The sequence below is a fragment of the Chamaea fasciata genome, unplaced genomic scaffold (genome assembly GCF_029207755.1).
Source record: "Chamaea fasciata isolate MVZ Bird 193981 ecotype frontalis unplaced genomic scaffold, bChaFas1.0.hap1 SCAF_13, whole genome shotgun sequence".
NCBI classification, from domain to species: Eukaryota; Metazoa; Chordata; class Aves; order Passeriformes; family Sylviidae; genus Chamaea; species Chamaea fasciata.
In genome coordinates, this window is record NW_027094098.1 from 6302511 (window position 1) to 6320218 (window position 17708).

Consider the following 17708-nt stretch of genomic DNA (forward strand, 5'->3'; position numbering starts at 1 on the left):
TGAAAACAATGCACATGAGGATTCACCCATGGTAATGATACTGGCTGCTGTCCTCCCTTCAGTAGCTGTAACGTATTTATACACATTAATTGTAATGATCCAAGATTCCTGTTACTCAAATCCAGTAAGTTATTTTCTCACCTTCTTGCTGAGCAAGAGCTCAGCTCTTCCATCCAGACCACAGGCTGCTGTGAACACCGCTTTACCTAGGGCACCATAGCTCCGTAAGTAGCTGTCACAAGGCTTCCCTATCCTGATACATTCATAGGTTAAAAAAACCTCTTAAAATGGGCAATTTATGGAGGGGTAACTTCAAAGAATCACGATTTCCACTACAGAATTTCTGATGTTCCAAAACAAAGGGAGATTTTAAAAAAAATAAAAAAGGATGAGTTTAACATTCCCCCTCTAAGAAACCAGCAAGTTGTATCACACTGGACAAATGCAGAATTTACAGCACTCGAGTGGTCTCTCTACAAAATATTTATTGGTCACAGCCACAACATCGAATTCTCCACATATGTAGTATTTTGTGACAAAGCATAATTTGACTTTATGTATTTACACTCACTGGCAAATACCATCGAGGAGTCCAACTCCCTATAGCAGCTCACGACCACAGAGACCAGTTTCTGAAAGGTTCACCAGGTTCCTGCCCCTGACCCAAAACCAAGGTGAAGTCTCTTAAAGTGCTAATGCAGCCAAGAGGCATTGGAAAAGATGCCCTGCTGCTTCCAAGTTTGTCACTCAATTGCTCCTGCACCCTCCAAAGCAGGGATTGGGGCACGAATCCAGGACCTGGGAGCTTCAATGAAGTAATAAAAATCTTTCAAGACTGACTTGGAGAATTACACCTGAAATCTCCTACAACACAGGCAGACGTGCTCGGCCACCACACTGCTTACTTACAGGTGGGCTCTTGAGTCTCATTTTCCCCTTGTTTTTAAAAAAGGTCTTTTCTTCATCCCAAAGAACACGGGGGGGATTGCCATGTCAGATTTGGAGGGGGAATGCTGTTTACTGCTTGGCCACTCTGTCAGACCTGGGAAAGCTGTTTTTCATCAGATCTGTTTCTCATTAGCTGGCAGCCCTAAATACAGGAATTGCAGCCCTGAGACTCTTCGAGAAGCAGGCAGAAGCTGAAAGCTAAAAGCTTTATTATTCACCTTTCCTGTCCAACTGGCTGAAACACATAATCCTCAAGTTCCCTGACAACACTTGGCACATTCCCCTCTTTTAAAGCCAGATGGAAAGCACTCCATGCTACATCAACAGAGATGTCTCTGCCTGTATGGGTGGCAGTGGGCCCCGGGAAGGCACTCAGCTGCCACCCTGAAGGGAGAACTAGCGCTGTTGTGCATGAGCCTGAACATCCCTCTTCACTCCAGAAAGCCACTGATGTGCTTGTGTGTGTATCCTCCTAAACCACTCACTCCTCCGGTTCCCTTTTCCTTCACCATTCCATGCTACAACATACCATGTTTTACAACACTGCAAGCAGAAGAGAGCTGAACAATGACCTCTAGACAAGTGCTCAAAATCACATTAACAAAGAGCTTTTATAGAATAAAAGACTTCCAAATGCTTCCCAATGAGAAGTAACAAGGAATATGGCCAGAGGCTATCTGTTCACTTCCTCAGGCAAAAGACTTGAAAAACCTCAAAGATAATTTACTACTGGACGCTGAAGTTTGACTGTTAAAACACACTACAAACCCCAAATATCTGTATTTTACAAAGCACTGCAAATACCAACGAAGGTAAAATAGCACCAAGCAGCCTGAAATGCAACACTGCTGAGTTAAAGTGGCTGAGGCCTGAGAAAACCACCTCCCCTTGCACGGGGCAGTTTTATTTATAGGCAATGGTGGGCCAGCACAGGAAGAGGGGTGGCATGAACCTCTCATCTGCATCTCCAGCAGCAGGCCTGTGTGGCAGAGGGCAAGCATCCATCGCCCTGCTGGAGGATGGCAAACTCACATCGCAGACGTGTGGTTAGAAATGCCCCGTGTGGCAGCAGCAGAGCCACAACCGCAGCACAGATGGAAACCACAGTGTGAGCCTGCCCCGTGTGGGCAGTGCTCCTGCACTGCCACAGGCGAGCGCTGCCACCTGAACCAAACCCAGCAGCACAGAAATGCTTAGTGCCCATCCCCAGCTCTTAGCACAGCACCTTTCCATGGACAAGGACTGGGAGGGGGGGAAGAAAGGCAAGAAAAAGCAAAAGAGAAACAGCTGTTCTACAAGGCATTTACTTTTCCAGGGAGTCATGATGTGAACTGTATACAGCCGAGATGAACTTTGCTGTAACGGGAACATCAGGACAACTGACCTAAGGAAAACACTCCAGCACGGTTTGCCAGTATGAAATAGCATTGGAGAGCAGCAAGAACGTGCCCATTACTGTCTTGTCACTTTGCCAGCTTTTTGTATTTATGAGCAGGGAAGCACATGTGACTGGGCAAGGGAAAGAACAGAGTTCCCAAGCTGTGACCCAGCACAAATCCAAGTGTGTTTGGAAAGACAAGAGTACAGTGAACACTACATTTTTGCCAGGCCAGTCCCAGCTTGCTGGTGGATGCATCCCATTGAAGCAGTATTTCAGGAAAAAGAAACTGGAACTGGGCTTGAACCAGCCTGCCAGCTTTTCTGTGCTACAGGCCCCTGAGGCAGGAGAGCATGTCCTTCCCCATCTCTGTGCAGGGGCATTCCTTGGAGCAGGGCCACAGCAAAGCAGAGTCAGCACAGTCATGCCTAAGATTTTTTAAATTAATTTCTGAACACACCATCTGATAAAGAATGCATTGCTCTTTTGGAGCTATCACTGGAAACCTGCAGACCAGTTGGTACTGGTCTGTGTGATGGACACAAACACAAACTGTGTGATGGACTACCCACATGTCAGTTTTACCAACAAAGGGATACTGACCTAAGCCTGGTGTGGGATGAATTTCATGGAGCTTATTTACAGACCAGGGAGTGGAAAACTGCATCAGTCAAAGTAAACAGCCTAGACACCTCACATTACTGGCCCACATCATATTCTTTTATATCTAAAAGTAAAAAAATATGGCCCATTCCCACTGCCCACCCACCCCATGATATTTACAAGTAAGATCAGCCAAAATGGTAGATAAGATACACAGGCAGACTGTGCTTTCAGTCTCGGGGTGGTTCCTCTGTCCTCCTGCTGACAGACTCCTTTATTGCTCGGGACACTGGCCGGACCTCAGCAGTGCTGTCTGCGCCTCCACGATGTTGACACAGCAAACAGCAGGGAGGCTTTGGCAACCTCTGACAGTGGATGAAACCTGTGCAGTTGCACACTAAATTGCCAAAAAAAAAAGGATGACAAGATGTATGAGGTACATTCACAGCTACCCACACTTCTGGTGCATGTTCCACTGCAAGAGAATCCAGCATCTGCCGTTGAAAACTGTCAAGTGTTCACATTTGGCACAGAAGTATTTGCATCTGTGGACTGCAGTGAAACCAGAGATCCCAGACGTTAAAAACATGCACTTATGGAAAGGAACTGCACGTTCCACATTGGAACATCAATAGCCTTGTGCATTTACAGCAGGAAAACACATAATTACAGCCTTAAAAAATGCCACAAACATTTTGTAGATAAAACAGACTTCACCGCTCTAAGAATTAACACTGTGTCAGTTCCATCTTGGGCTAAAGCCTGGTGGGCATGGACTGGAAGTTAGAACTTGGAGCATGCTGCTTCTTGAGCGTGCCAGGAGGCCAAGAGGAGCAGTCCTCACAACGGAATGCTGTAGATAAAGGTAAGACATGGAAAAAATGCAGGAACAGGAACACAGTCTAGGAGACGTAGGCAATTCCAAAACTATGCTTGCAATGACGTGCTGCTGTCAGCAGTATGGAGCCATCCGACAGCAGCTGCAGCGTAGGAATTAATCGTCGATAGTTGGCAACCAGAAGGCCTACAGAGGAGGAAAGAAAACACCTTTTCATAGCAGAACACAAATCTCTCCTACAACACCCTGTAGGAGCTGCCACCTTCTGCAAGCACACATGAGAAGCACTGAGCCTTCTCAGATTAATCCCTGGAAGGGTCAGCACCTCATGGAGCTCAGAGGAACTTAAAGCCCAACTCCTTACCATATTGGAACATGCACTAGCGAAAGTCATGAATTTTGGATTGAACTGCAGACAGGTTATAGGGCCTGTGTGTTTTCCATCTAGGACAGCCACCTTCATCCCACTTTCTCCATTCCAAACATGGATCTTCCCATCCTCCGAACCTGAAGGTAGGAGTGGAAAACAAGATATGCAAGATGCACTGCAGAGGTCAGCAGAGGAAAGGAAGAACATTTTTTTCTGTCAGAACTTTAGGAACAGGCAGGTCTCAACCTCATAACACAACCTTTAGGGTTCTCCAAGTGTCACAAGGGCACGTACAAAACATCATAGAGTTAAAACACCTGTATCCAACCAGCAGGTTTGCACCTTTGCACTGCAGAGACTCAACTACACAACAGGGCAACACTATTCGGGCAAAGATGTTAACTACTGTTACCCAGTAGGAAAGGAGAGCTGACACCTCCAGCTGTGGAGGAGAGACCCTGGCCAACATGCACCAACGTGCAGAGGCCAAGTGCTGGGGAAAGAGTCATTGTTCACACAAGTTCTCAGTTCAGACACAGGTAAATGTCTCACTCAGTGGGCCGAGAATCAAACCTAGGCCTTTACCATGGAAGGTAGCCAGATTTCAATGCACTAAGCCAAATACCAGAAGCTCCCCTGAAGATATCTACACTCCACTTATTATTACTATAATGGGACAAGTTTTTCACTTTAAAATGACATTTTTCAAACTCTGAGGCTGAGAACTTTATATTTTTATAATTCAGTTCTTCTTTAGACTCACTTCAAATAGGATTCCTAATAAAAATGCAAGGCATTTTCTTCTGCTTCTCTATGTATGCCTGTAGCCTTTCAGGAAAAAAAAACCCAAAAACTAAGAAGCACAAGTTGCAACTTTACCATATGTAAAAACTGAACAGGAATAAGTGGTTTGAAACTTCTACTACTGTTTTAATTTGGATGAGCACAACAGGAAGGTAAATATGTGCAATAAAGTGCTCTCCAGAGACAAACTAAACAAAAACCCCACCCCTCTTCTCTGCAATCAGGAAGTTCTCAGCCAGAACAAAAGAAAAGAAGTTTTGCCAAGACCATTACTCATACAGAAAAAATGAGGATCTGGATACCAAATTACCACAAAGTTAAACACACTTGATATATCAGCCTCAGAAATAAGAACAAAAAATAAAGTTCTAGGAAGGGGCAGCACCACACAGACTCATCTGACTTGTATCCACAGGTCCTGTTGGGGAGCAGGTGACTCATTTTGCTTGGGTGAACTGCTCATTTTGCTTGGGTGCCCAAGGTGCAGCACCAAGCTTGAAAGGAGTTTCAAGCTGATTTTTGCCACCTGCTTCCCTCAGCACTCCATCTTGCAGAGGGCCAGGGGAATCATACACTGGGAGCCACCAGGCTGATGCCTATGGCTTCTATCAAGGGTTAAGAGCTTGTTTCACAGACATGGGGATTTACAAGAGCCACATGAACAAACTGCAGCTGCCCCAGAATGTCACCAGTGCAAAACACCCCTGGGGGTGTACAAATGCACCAAGCTATGAGACCACTCACCCAAGCACAAACATGTGCTTTGCTCATCAGGAAACAGGATGGCCACAACTCAGCCACAAAAGGCTGTGAGGCAGCACACGAGGGCATCCTAGCCACAGGGAGAGGACCACTAACAAATTGTGTGACTGGTCTTCCCACTACAATAGTTTCCTGGTTTCTTATCTATTTTGGAACAGCACTTTATATAAGAAAAGAAAAGACTTCTTGCAGGCTTTTTTGTATTTCAGTCTAGAGAACACTGAGCAATCTAACAAAACAGAACATTGTCAGTGCAAAGAAAGCTTACAGCTGCATTGTATTATTTAAATACATTCTGTTTCCCAACAGACACAGCTTTAGCCCTACACAACACGCCTAATTTCAGAGCACTGAAATTCTTGCCAAGAATTATCTTACCTATCATGATGAACTGAGAGTCTGGTGTGAATGATGCCTCCAGCGTGACAGCCTTACTATTGTTATAACCCTATGGCACAAAACAGGAGAATATGTAGTAGAGAGTGTGTCCACAGTAATCTCACAACCGAAGGGCACCTGCTCCCCAAACTAACACCAAGTGTTCCAGCAAGCCCCTCAGGCAGCAGGCTCACCCCAAAGGTGTGCAGGACAGCTCCTTTGAAGGCATCGATCAGCCGGATGAAGCCGCCGTTGGTCGAGATGAGGATGAGTTTCCCGTCGTTGCTGAACTTGAGGCCTGTCCACTCACACGTCCGGTCATATTGCATCTTAAATGTGGCAAACGGCCCCTGCAGAGAGCAGATGGGAAATGTGAGGGAGACTGCGCACTGCTGTTAACAAGAATCTGGTTTTAACCTTAGCGCAGGAAGACGTTTCAGATTTTTAAAAAAGAAAATCCTTAGCCCTAAGATACTGAAAGACAGTGTCAAGGCAAACATGTCACTGCATGTGTAAGTTCCAACATATGAATCCACTTTCCAAAACAAAAGAAGAGTGCAATAGGCTGTTTCAATCCAACAGTTTCATACTCTACCACAATCAACAGCACAAATTAAATTAAGGTAGGAATAAGTTTTCAAACAAGGCTGCTAAATGAAGTTAGAGAAAGAGTTTGAGCCAGTGCTCATCTGAGTTTTGAAAAATATGGACCTAACTATGCTCAGTGCTTATTCAGTTCAGCTGCCCACATCAGTACAGTTTCCTTTGAAACTTCCATCCTTTCTGACAGTCCTGGCTCAACTTTGCCAGTGTTCTTCCAGAACAAGCAGCAAGGAAAGAAAGCCAAAAACGCACAACAAAGACCTACACTGGAATCTGGAGCAGGTTCAGGAGTTACCACTTTAACACTGGTTATGAGTGTACCTCAGGATTTTTATCTCTTTATGTCCACGAGATGTGTGCTTACTGAGAACTCTCTGGATGCCAGAGGCATCCCAGACAGTAAGCTCGAGTACACAACTCCAGCCTCTGAGCACTGAGTTTAGATTACTTCTTCCAAGGTAAAAGCTGTAAGAAGGGTACCTCACCTTGTCAAAAGAACGGAGATCATAAAGTTTCACCATTTCAGAATTGACTCCAGCAGCAAAAATCAACCCTTCTGGGTCAAAAGAACACACTGGCTTCCCTTGGAGATGCATTAAACCCTAGAAATAGAAATAGCCAGAATTATTTTCCAAGACTGATGCTCCCATTTCTACCACCACCCTCTGAGTCCACTGTGAGCAGGACAGTGCACTAGGGGTGGAATAAATTGATTTCAGTTGTAAATACTGAGGTTTTACAAAGGTTCAGAACTCAGCTTTCTCAACTTCACATCATACAGAGCTTCCAACTTGCTTCACTGACAAAGTTTACACCAAAATAAAACAAAACCTCATTCAAGATGTCATGCACTCCAAAAGTCCCCAGAGAAGGGAGGCTCATATGGATGTGTTAATAACCATACTAGGCAGCACCACAAAACACTACTGCTGGGATCAACAGCAATGCTCTACCACTTATGGCTGCACAAGAGGGGAAAAAAAGTACTTTGAAAGCAAGGGAATATCACTGCTGAGCTTTACATGCCTGTTTAATGAAACTTCATACCTGCTGGAAGCCAACAGATCTTACATATTAAAATTGACAGGTAACTACAAGTGCTTATTTTTAAAGTTACGTTTTTCTTAAGTCACATAGTAGAAAACACTTGAGAATATTTGGTGAAAGCCAACAAAATATGTAATTTTCTGTATCCTGACTAGGAGTCGGTGTATGTTAATCAAACATTTTTATTCAATGTATGCACATAAACACATTTTTGATTAAATCTGTAACAGATTAAACAAGTTTCTGCATTTTCCTTCTTTCTGCATTCCTCTCTAGATAAAGTCTAGAGATTTTACTACTTCTCTTCTTTCCCTCACAGGTCAGTTTTCCCTGTGGTCCCTGAAGGTAAGGCAGTGAGCTCAGCCAATGCTCAGGGCCGTGGTGAGTGGGCCAGCCCTGGTTTCCTGGGAGTATTTCCAGGCACTGTGGCTGCCATCTCACGGACCAACTGAAAATTACAAGTAACACCTCCTCAACCTGTTTCCCAAACTTGGCTGGATGCAGCTTCCAGTTACAAATCCCAGTTTTACTGTTCTTACACGTTCAGGCATTAGCATAAATCATAGAATTGCTACTGCACTTACAACCCTATCTGATCTGCAGCAACTTGGAGGTGGAGATTCATCCCAAGGGAAACCTACACACTGTAGTTAAAGGCATACTCCCCCCGAAGAAGCAGAATTAAGATCTGCCAGAAAAGGCTTGGTTTGAAGAACAATAAAAACATTTTGTAAGAAATAAAACTTTTTTTCTTTCTCTTTCATTTATAGTTCCATCATCTGGAATGAGCAAAGAGCCCTCTCTCATTAACAAAATGGTCCCGGAGAGATGAAGAAATATGAGAGCACAACACTGTGTATCCAGATACCAGGACAAAATAACTCAAGACAACTAAAGGTAGAGATTCTACTTCCAATCTTTCATTCCTGCCACTACTGCCAGTTTTTTGTATTTTTCTCAGCCCTTACAAGCCTGCTCCCACTCAAAAAAGTAAAGCATTCCAGCAAAATAAGTAAACAAAAACAAATAGGGTTCTGTCTTGCTATCAAGTCAAATCTGCTCACAAGCAGTTCTGATGAACAACAGAGGTGATGCAAGGAACTGGCAGACCATATGGCTGCTGTGCTACTTTAGATCACCAGTTTCTTCATGAAATTTAATTGCATCAAGACACCAATTTTAGACACACTCTACAAACACTCAGGATGAATTCGCAACACAGGAGGGATGCCAGCTCTGAGAGAACACCCTCTGCATAAGGTAGCAGCCTGACGAACAAGCTGATGACACCCAGCCCTTCTCCTGTTTCATCAGCTGTGGGTGTTACTTCTTACCCTCCCCAGTGCCTCTCCAGCAGACACACAGGTGAGAGCAAGTGGTGTTACACAATGTGACACACACACACTGCACAGAGATTCCTGATCCAGGCTCCTTCAGGAATGTGTCAACACTAAATCAGCAGCACACATTTCTGGCAGTATTTTTAGTTTGTTACAAACACACATCCATTTTTTATCCTTCCAACTGAAAATTCAACACATTGTGCACATCCATTTTATAACCTACCTGGCAATTTGGAGAGCGGAGATCCCAAAGTCGAATAGTTTTATCCAGAGATCCAGAAATAAAGGTATCATCCACTGGAGACATTGAAAGAGCAACCACTCTGCAATACAGAAACACACATCAGAGACAAACCAACGTGAATGGAGCGACACCCACCCCAACAGTTGTGTACAAACCCATAACTCAACAAAGCAAAAAGCAGCATGAACCAAGTGTAATGGAACTCAAGCCCATTACCATTCTTATTTCAATTTCTCCTTTCCTGTCCCCAACCCACACCTCACCTTTTTGTGTGCCCTGGGAAATACCGGATATATTTGTTGTCATGCAGGGAGAGGTATCGGATTGTGTCTGAAACATAAACAAACCACAAGCTTTATTATACCACCAGCCCGAGGTTGTCTGAAAGTGATCACATAGTAACTTGCTCCCCAGAGCAAGTAATAGTAATTGTAATCTCACCACAGTGCTTAAGTCGGGTCATTTAATTTCAAGTAAGATTTTGAAAGAGACTCAAGTTAGAAACAGACATCAACCAACTCAGTTCTTAAGCAGAACTGAAAATTAGGCAACAGGAAAAGATACTTCCCCTAGTGTGAAGCCATGTTACATTTTAAAAACAACTGTCATGTGATTTATGCAAGGTAATTTCAAAGGTGCTAAAATTTAAGTAGCAGCAGGTTTTATTCCACCACTCTCACCAAATGGAGAGTATCAAATTTACAGAGTTGATGTTACCACTTTGTATCCCTTTGCAGCACAAATCTTGCTCTCTTTCCTACATACACATTCAGCAAACAAATCTCCAACTAGCAGTACACACAGGAAATGTACAAATTCTGGCACTCAGCTAAAGATAAAACCAGTAACTTCAAAGCCAGGAAAAGACCCTTAAAAATTAGCAAATCTCTTTTCTTTTTGTTTAACCTGACAATGGACAGCTTCACACTTTCTCTGCACTTACAGCAGCTAAGCTCTAAGAAGAGGACAGAGTAAACCAAAGCTTAGTGCACTTCAAGCAAGTTTAAACATAAATCAAATAGATGAGAGCAGCAGTACAACATTTCTCAAGTGCCAATTCAATCCTGAGTATAGGTGAACACACCAAGAGTAGCCCACAATTCTGGAAGATGCTGTTGAGACCTCCTCCCCAAAATTAAAAGAAATCCTAAGAGGAAACAATTATTAAAAGACAGAAGCCACTTTTTAATCTTTATGTGCAGACTCTGTACTGCTGGAACAACAAGTCCTGCTGAGGGTCAGGGACATTTTTACTTTTGACTCAGAAGAACATGTGGAAAGAGGATGCTACATGTACTGGGCATTTTGACAGTCAGAGGGGCTACTGTGTTCAGAATGTCTGGAAAGGCTCATTCAGCAAAAGTTTCTATCTGTGAAAAAATTATCAAGTTCTCATTCTTGCCTGAAGTTGCTCATCAAGCTGAGATCAGAGGTCAAAACCACCCTCCACTATTTGAGGAGTAAACTGAAACTGATTGAACAAGCTGGAAATGTGGTACTGGTGACAGATAGGTCTGAAAGGCGCTAAGTGATCTGAGGTGATTATCCAAAACATAAATCCCTAACACCAGTGTCATATCCCATAATGGATAAAACTAACATGTTTCAAACTTGCCATTAAGGCTCATCTCTGGTTTTTCCTGCAAGAACTCTCATTACCTGATCTCTGAAGTATCCATGCAGAATTCCATCCTCCTTTGCTACAGAGGAAGCCCTGGGGAATTGTGCTCCTTTCTGATCCTCACTGCTGGCAGTGCTCTGTCCCAGGCAAGGCAGTGGCCTGTACAGTTATCTCCTGTACCGGGTGGTATCATAGACCCTCAAACTGTACAAACTACTACCTCAGCCTGGAATCAGGCAGCAGGAAACAAGTCCAGAGGTCTTGAGGAAATCTTCACAAGTAGATTGGTAGCAATTCAACAGAAAAAAATGCTTGGAAACAAGCACCAGCATTCCTATAGCATATTCCTGACGTAATTTTCCCTCCCAATACCTGCAAAACAGGTTAATACAATGCACCTTGCCCATGACCACGTGCATTAGGGACTACAGAGTACCTGGACTCCTAAAGAACACACTGTTGGTTTTATTAAGGTTACAATCTGTAACAGCAACAAGCATTCTCACATTGTCTCTCTTTCTTTTCTTCTAATTAAGTGTTCAGCATAATGCTACCCTGAGGCAGGAAGACTTAAGTCTTACCAGTGCTTATAAACAAAACCTCAGTACTCAAAATGGCATTAAAATGTTTCATTAGAGTGTTAGTTATTGTAAAATAAATAACAGCCAAATAAAAAATATGACATATAGTAATAATATCATTAAAAAAATAAGGTTCTGAAACAGAGCAGAAAGGCATGTGCTTCCTGTGACACTTTTAATCCTTTTACACCATTAAATCCAATTCTGACAGAGACTTCCTTGTTCCTCTAGTTTCACACCCAGCTTGTTCTAGTTTAACCTGACTTCCTAACTCTTAACTTCCATCTTCTCTAAACTCACAGCCTTTGCAATTCCTTTAGAAGCCCAGCACACATCACAAGGCACCAGCATCTCTACTATTTTCATCTCTGTAAAGGGAAAAACCCAACCAAAACCTCTCCTACGGAAATGATGAGTCTACAAGTACAATGTTAAAATCCGCTTGTAAAGCTGTGCTAAGAGACTTGGTCACTGCAAAATTCTTAGACACTGACAGCAACAAACAAAACCAAGACTGAGCTCTGTGATCTCCTCCAGGCTTGGCTGGTGATCTACTGAGTTACCTGAAGCTCCTGCCCTCCCTTCCTCTACAGCTGAGCTGCGTGTACCAGACAGAGCTACGGCATTTGGCCCAGCTGCTCCTCCTACCTCACTCACAAGTACGAAATGAAGGTGCAGAGGCTGATGACAGCACTGATATCAACACCAACTGAACAGCACAATGAAGAACCCAGGTTTTATCTCCCTCGCAATGTTTAACCCCTCAGTTATTGCAGCAATGAACAAAACATGTAAAGAGGCTCAAGGGATTAGCACCAAGCTGTGCATTAGTGTTGGACACTGACAGAGTGTGTTCCCACCTCTGACAGAGTTCAACACTAAAGAGTTGTTATACCTTTTTCCCAAATCTTTAGCACTAATTATCCAGACGTAGTGTAAGGAGATTCATATGCTCCACTCCAGTGGATCACTTACCATCTATTTTGTTGGAGCTGTACACGACAGTGTTGGCAGCATGTGTGTATCTGATGAGGTCCACTCCATACTTCTTACTGTACAGGGTCCTCTTTGGTCTGTCGGGAGGAAGCAGAAATAATTGCACTCTCTGCAACAAAAATCTCAAAACAAAACTCCTATCAACAAGGCCTGTTCCCACTAAGGCATTACATCATTGTTTCAAGAAGTGAGATGCTTTTATACAAAGAAAGAAAAGCCTTTGTATTTGATTTTCAAACAAGACTATCCCTAGGCTTGAGGAGTTCTCTCTAACACTGGCAAAATGCACGTCTCCTCCAAAAATTCCTTTTCCTATGACGTCCACTGCAAAAAGAAAAGGAGGAGCTAACATAGTGAGCACAGCAAGCAGCACTGCCTTACTGTGCCCTTGGCCATTCAAATCTCCCATTCATCTGCTGCTTATTTTAGATTGAGTATAATTTGTCTTTGTTACTTCAAAACCTAGAACAGGGTGTCTCGTTCACGGGGTATGAACCCAAACACACCCATACACCAGTCATCTCTAACAGACATAGCAGCACAGGGACTTTTCCAAATCACTGCAGAATTATGCTTGTGTCCAACTGTAAGGCAGGAAACTCAAATTTAACATTTTGCAACAGAATGAAAAACACTCTGGTGAGAGTGAACACAGCCTACAGAACTGGGTTTTTTGGGGTCTGGTAAGTAGGCAACACACTGCAGTACTAGAAATTCAAACTGCAGAGTAAGCTTAGAAGCAGCTGGCTAATAAAGGTATTTCACAGCAGTGGTGCCTGTTTGAGCACTGCAAGGTCTCCACCACCCTCCTTCCCCTTTCATCCCCAACTGAGGGAGCACAAAGGTTTCAGAGCTGGGCAGTGGACCAGCAAGGGTACTGATCAACACCAGAAATACCATCTCTTCCAGGAGTTATTTTTAATCCAGAAATTCATAACTCTGGTTATTACACAGGCCCACAAAATATTTTACCCACACAACCAAAGACAACAGCATGGGAACGGAAACAAACAGCAGGAGCAGTCGAAACCAATACTGCTGCCAAGAGAAAAGTTTGTCAGACTACACCCTCAGACAAGACATTCTTATTATGCTGGACTTCTTCCTTTCTTCATTAGCCTCAACCTGACACACCCAAACCAGAGCACAAGTCGGAGACTTTTCATATCAGAAAAAAACCCCAGACATACATTCCTAAATATCAACTCTCAAGCAGCAGAAGCCACAGGGCTTTGCCTTCAAACAAACTGCTGGGGACAAATTCCCATGAAGTGAAAGCCAACACAGCAAGTGCAGTGAAAAGCCACACACCAAATCTCAACTGATTCTTCCCCAGTTCCTCCAGCAGTTTTTAAAATCGTTCTTCAGATCCAAACATGCCACACACTGAAAAAAACACACCTAATTTAAATTCTGACATGCTAACATTATGCATGATATACTTCCCCACACTGCTTTCTGAAGTTACCTCAGCTATGCTGTTGACCAATCTGGTGGGAATAAAACCCAACAACAAACCAAGTAAAAAACCCCAATCTCAAAATATATTCTCCTAGTTTGGTTTTTCCTTTTCTATTACAAGTTTAAACCTTAGAAGGTCTATTTAGAATAAATTAATATAGACGGAGACAATCAAGATCAACAGACAGAAAAAAAGCACATTTACCAAAAAGAAGGAAAAAGAGTTCTGTGTTCTACAAAAGGTGAAGTTTTCTAAACCTATACAAACAGAAGCGTGTCACTGCACATAAGACCTGTTGCCACTCAACTATTTTAAACACAAACAAGGAAACTATTTAACAACAAATCACAATCACTAAACAATTCCAAGGTCAAGGCCAATATATCCAGCCCACCTACAAACAAAGAAATATTGACAAAGAAAGATACAAGACCTCAGTCAAATCTGCTACAAAGATGAAATAAAACACAGGCAAGGTTTGTAGTATCATCCCAGCCTTGGTTTGAATCACTGCTGCTGTGGGTTAAACATCACCCACAACCAGTGACATGGATGGGCCCAGCAAACACCACAACTAAGCAGGAGTCCAGATCCATCACTTTATTTCTATCAGTAACACACAACTGGTATACACTAAAATACAAGCAAAACCTTTACTAGAGCACCATTCTACCATAGCAGGCTCACCAGTGTGCAGCCAGGCTGTTCCCAGCCCCAGGGATTGCTGTACATCCCAACACACAATTGTACCACAATCCTTCCTTAAGTCCAAACAGACTCCACTGAGTCTCCCAGCTATGCTTCTGAGCCAGCCTACTGTGGAGGGATTGGGTGCTGCAGGATGGGTTAAAAATTTAGTAATAATTTAGTAGTTTTCACACTTAGAAATAGAAGTGGAATATGGGGACCAAAACTACTGGATGCTCATGTCAGCTGCCTAAACCCAGAACAATCTGATAAGCAGATAATCTCGTCCTGTCAGCCCTTGGCCACACAGCGCTGCTCCAACTGTCCTGACACTGTCAGAAGCTGAAGATCACCAAGATGGGGTTGGACATACTCTCAGAGAGCTGTACAACTCATTTTGGTGTGGAAAACAAACCAAACCAGGTGAGGATACTCCTCAGCTGCAGCTGTTTGATTGATACTCCAATCCAACAGCTGCATTTCTACCAGCAGAACTGCTCATTAACAGAGGACACCAAATTTTCCCGTTTTTACACAGGGAAAGGGATTAATTCTCAGGCCATTTGATGAAGCAGGGTATCCTACATTGAACCCCAGTAAGCAGGGCACTTAATTTCCTCCTGGCCATTATATCTGAGCAGGTGAGAGTTCCAGGCTCTTGAAATTGGGATTTATAAGAAAAAATAAACCAACTAGAAGCCTGAAACTGCCGCAACAATGATTACTCAGAGACCTGAAATATCATCTTCACATGAATTTCCAGTGAAAAAGTAATTCAAAGCAAAACTTTCCAGGTTAGAGAAAAAGTGTGTTCTGCATCCCTAGCTACCCCTAAAAAATCACAGCTACACTTTAAAGCCAGTTGATAGTGCATAAAAAGCTTTCAAATAATTTTAAAATGTTATAACCACTAGAGAACTGACACAGAAGTTACCTTGAAACTACTCTCACTGCCCTGCAGCACTGCAGTTGAGGACCACTGATCTACACTTTATTAAAGGAAACCCTCTGACTATATAAAGCACTTCAGGATTAGATGGAGATTGGAATGAAAGGGCCAAATGCCTCCCAACCCACCACACTATTCCTTACAAGTCTGAAAGGGGACGAGCAATCAATACCATCTGCATTAACATCACTCAGCCCTGCTCCTACTGTATCTAATTAAGATCTGGGATACAATCCATGGCACACTCCATTTGTACAGAATTACCTGTGCTTACATAAATAAAAGTTAAATATTTTCACGTCAGAGCTCACTCTAGCAGATGGGGAACACCAACAACTTCAATGTGTAAAGCAATCCAACTACACAGAAGTCTAGAGTAACACGTAATAGGTGTGCCACAAAACTAAGAGAATATGCAGGAGGCAATCTTTCCTCCCAGCAAGTGTGATGTCCTTGAAAGGAGGGTTAGGAATACCTGGTTTACTAGAAAATAAAGACAACACTGATATACCTCTGTCTTGACACTCCCAAGCCATTTCTTTCTCATTCCCACATTGCCCTGTCCGTTTTATTCCCTGTAATACACACACTTGTTTTACTTCCACTTTCCGTGTGGACGTCACCCAATCCTGACTTTACGAAAAACCCAAAAACAACCAACAACCTCAGAACTACATCTCTACACCGATAAGCACACGTAAAACTTAAAATCTGAAGGAATTTAAAGCAGACAAATACACACACAGGTACGGAGAAAGATTTTAATGTCATGGTGACACCATTTGGCTCAAACTGTTCCAAATCTCATAGACTACAAACGCCCTTGGGGCAGGTGTCCATCTTCTGAACAGGAGCACCAGATCTCGAGTGCTCTGCAAATTTCTGGGAGTTTATCCAAAAAGCAAGATGAGCACCGTGTGATCGATGGCAGAAGAAATATAAAACCAGACAGTTAAATGAGAAACAGAAACACACCCTCAACTCATCACCCCTAGGTAAGAGAAGCCAATCACCACCTTAACCGATTATGTCTGAACTAAGACAGTGATTGAAGACACAGGCAAACCACACGTGGTTTAGCTGTGCTCTACACACAAGGACACAACTAGAGAAAATGATTTAAAACAGAGGACCACGTCTGCCTGCAGATCCGATACACCGCTTAGGAACTGGGTTTTATGGAAAACACCGTCAAGTTTTTAGAAGCTATAGCGATACACGCCACACCATCTGCACCTTTTGGCCTAAGGCATTTAGCCAAGAAGTTACACTCAAATGACGCGTTAAACGGACACATCTGCACATCGCTCACAACAACCACTTCTCCATTCATCAGCGACACTTGAGCCCAGGGAAGCCCGAGAAGTCAGTTTCAGCAATCCTGAGACCTGGAAATGTGACCAGAGTGAACCCTTTAGGCTTTGCAACTGTTTAGCTCTCAGAGAGAGCTTACACTTAGGAAATTATCACCAGTTTCCAGCCTACAAAGGTAACAAGTACACCCGCAGAGCAGGCAAACCCGCGCTGCTGCCATCCCTGCCGCTGGGATTCTACTCACAAGCCTGTGCTAAAAAACAACAGGAGAGCAGCTCAAGTTAAAGCTCGCCGGCCAGATCTGTGGGCACGGCTTGTCCTCAAGAGCCCTTCACAGCCCCGTGCCCCAGACACCGCCCCAGAGCCCCAAGGCCGCAGCGCCAGCCCCGCCACTCACTTGCCCTCCTGACAGTCATAGAGAACGATGGAGTCGTCGTCGCTGCTGGAAATGACAGTCTCGCCGTTGGGGCTGAAGTCGAAGCAGTTGATCTTGTCCGAGTTCTCGCGGAAGACCTTGGCCACGCGGAAGCTCCGCAGCACGTTGTCCGTCAGCTTCATCCCGCCCGCCGGGCCGCGCCGAGCGAGGGCGGCGGCGCTGGGGGCAGCCGGGCGGGGCTCCGGGCGGCGGCGGGAACGGCCGAGCCGGGTGGGGCGGGGCGGTGCGGGGCGGCGAGGGGCCGGCCGGGGCGGCGGAGGGCGGCGGGCTCGGCGGGCTCGGCGCGGTCAGGCCGCGGAGAGGCGGCTCCCCCTCATTGTGTCCGCCATCTTGCGGCTCCGGCG

At 44.1% G+C, this 17708-nt stretch overlaps 1 protein-coding gene across 1 annotated transcript; it reads right to left on the bottom strand.

Annotated features, from left to right (window-relative positions):
• Positions 1-465: 465 nt before the first annotated feature.
• Positions 466-17704, bottom strand: WDR82 (WD repeat domain 82). Its single transcript, XM_066195621.1, has 9 exons — positions 17326-17704; positions 12496-12593; positions 9582-9648; positions 9298-9397; positions 7170-7286; positions 6276-6431; positions 6082-6151; positions 4132-4274; positions 466-3953 (listed from the first exon to the last, which is right to left on the bottom strand). The coding sequence occupies exons 1-9, from the start codon at positions 17484-17486 to the stop codon at positions 3924-3926; spliced, it is 942 nt and encodes a 313-aa protein (XP_066051718.1). The 5' UTR covers positions 17487-17704; the 3' UTR covers positions 466-3923.
• Positions 17705-17708: the final 4 nt, after the last annotated feature.

Bases quoted from the DNA above. Each gene is read 5' to 3' on its own strand.
- WDR82 (XM_066195621.1), bottom strand. From the start codon at position 17,486: ATGAAGCTGACGGACAACGTGCTGCGGAGCTTCCGCGTGGCCAAGGTC. The intron at 6,152-6,275 runs GTGAGCCTGCTG...TTTGTGCCATAG, and splicing joins CTGTCCTGCACACCTTTGGG to GGTTATAACAATAGTAAGGC. The intron at 3,954-4,131 runs GTAAGGAGTTGG...CCTCCTCTGTAG, and splicing joins CTAGTGCATGTTCCAATATG to GCCTTCTGGTTGCCAACTAT.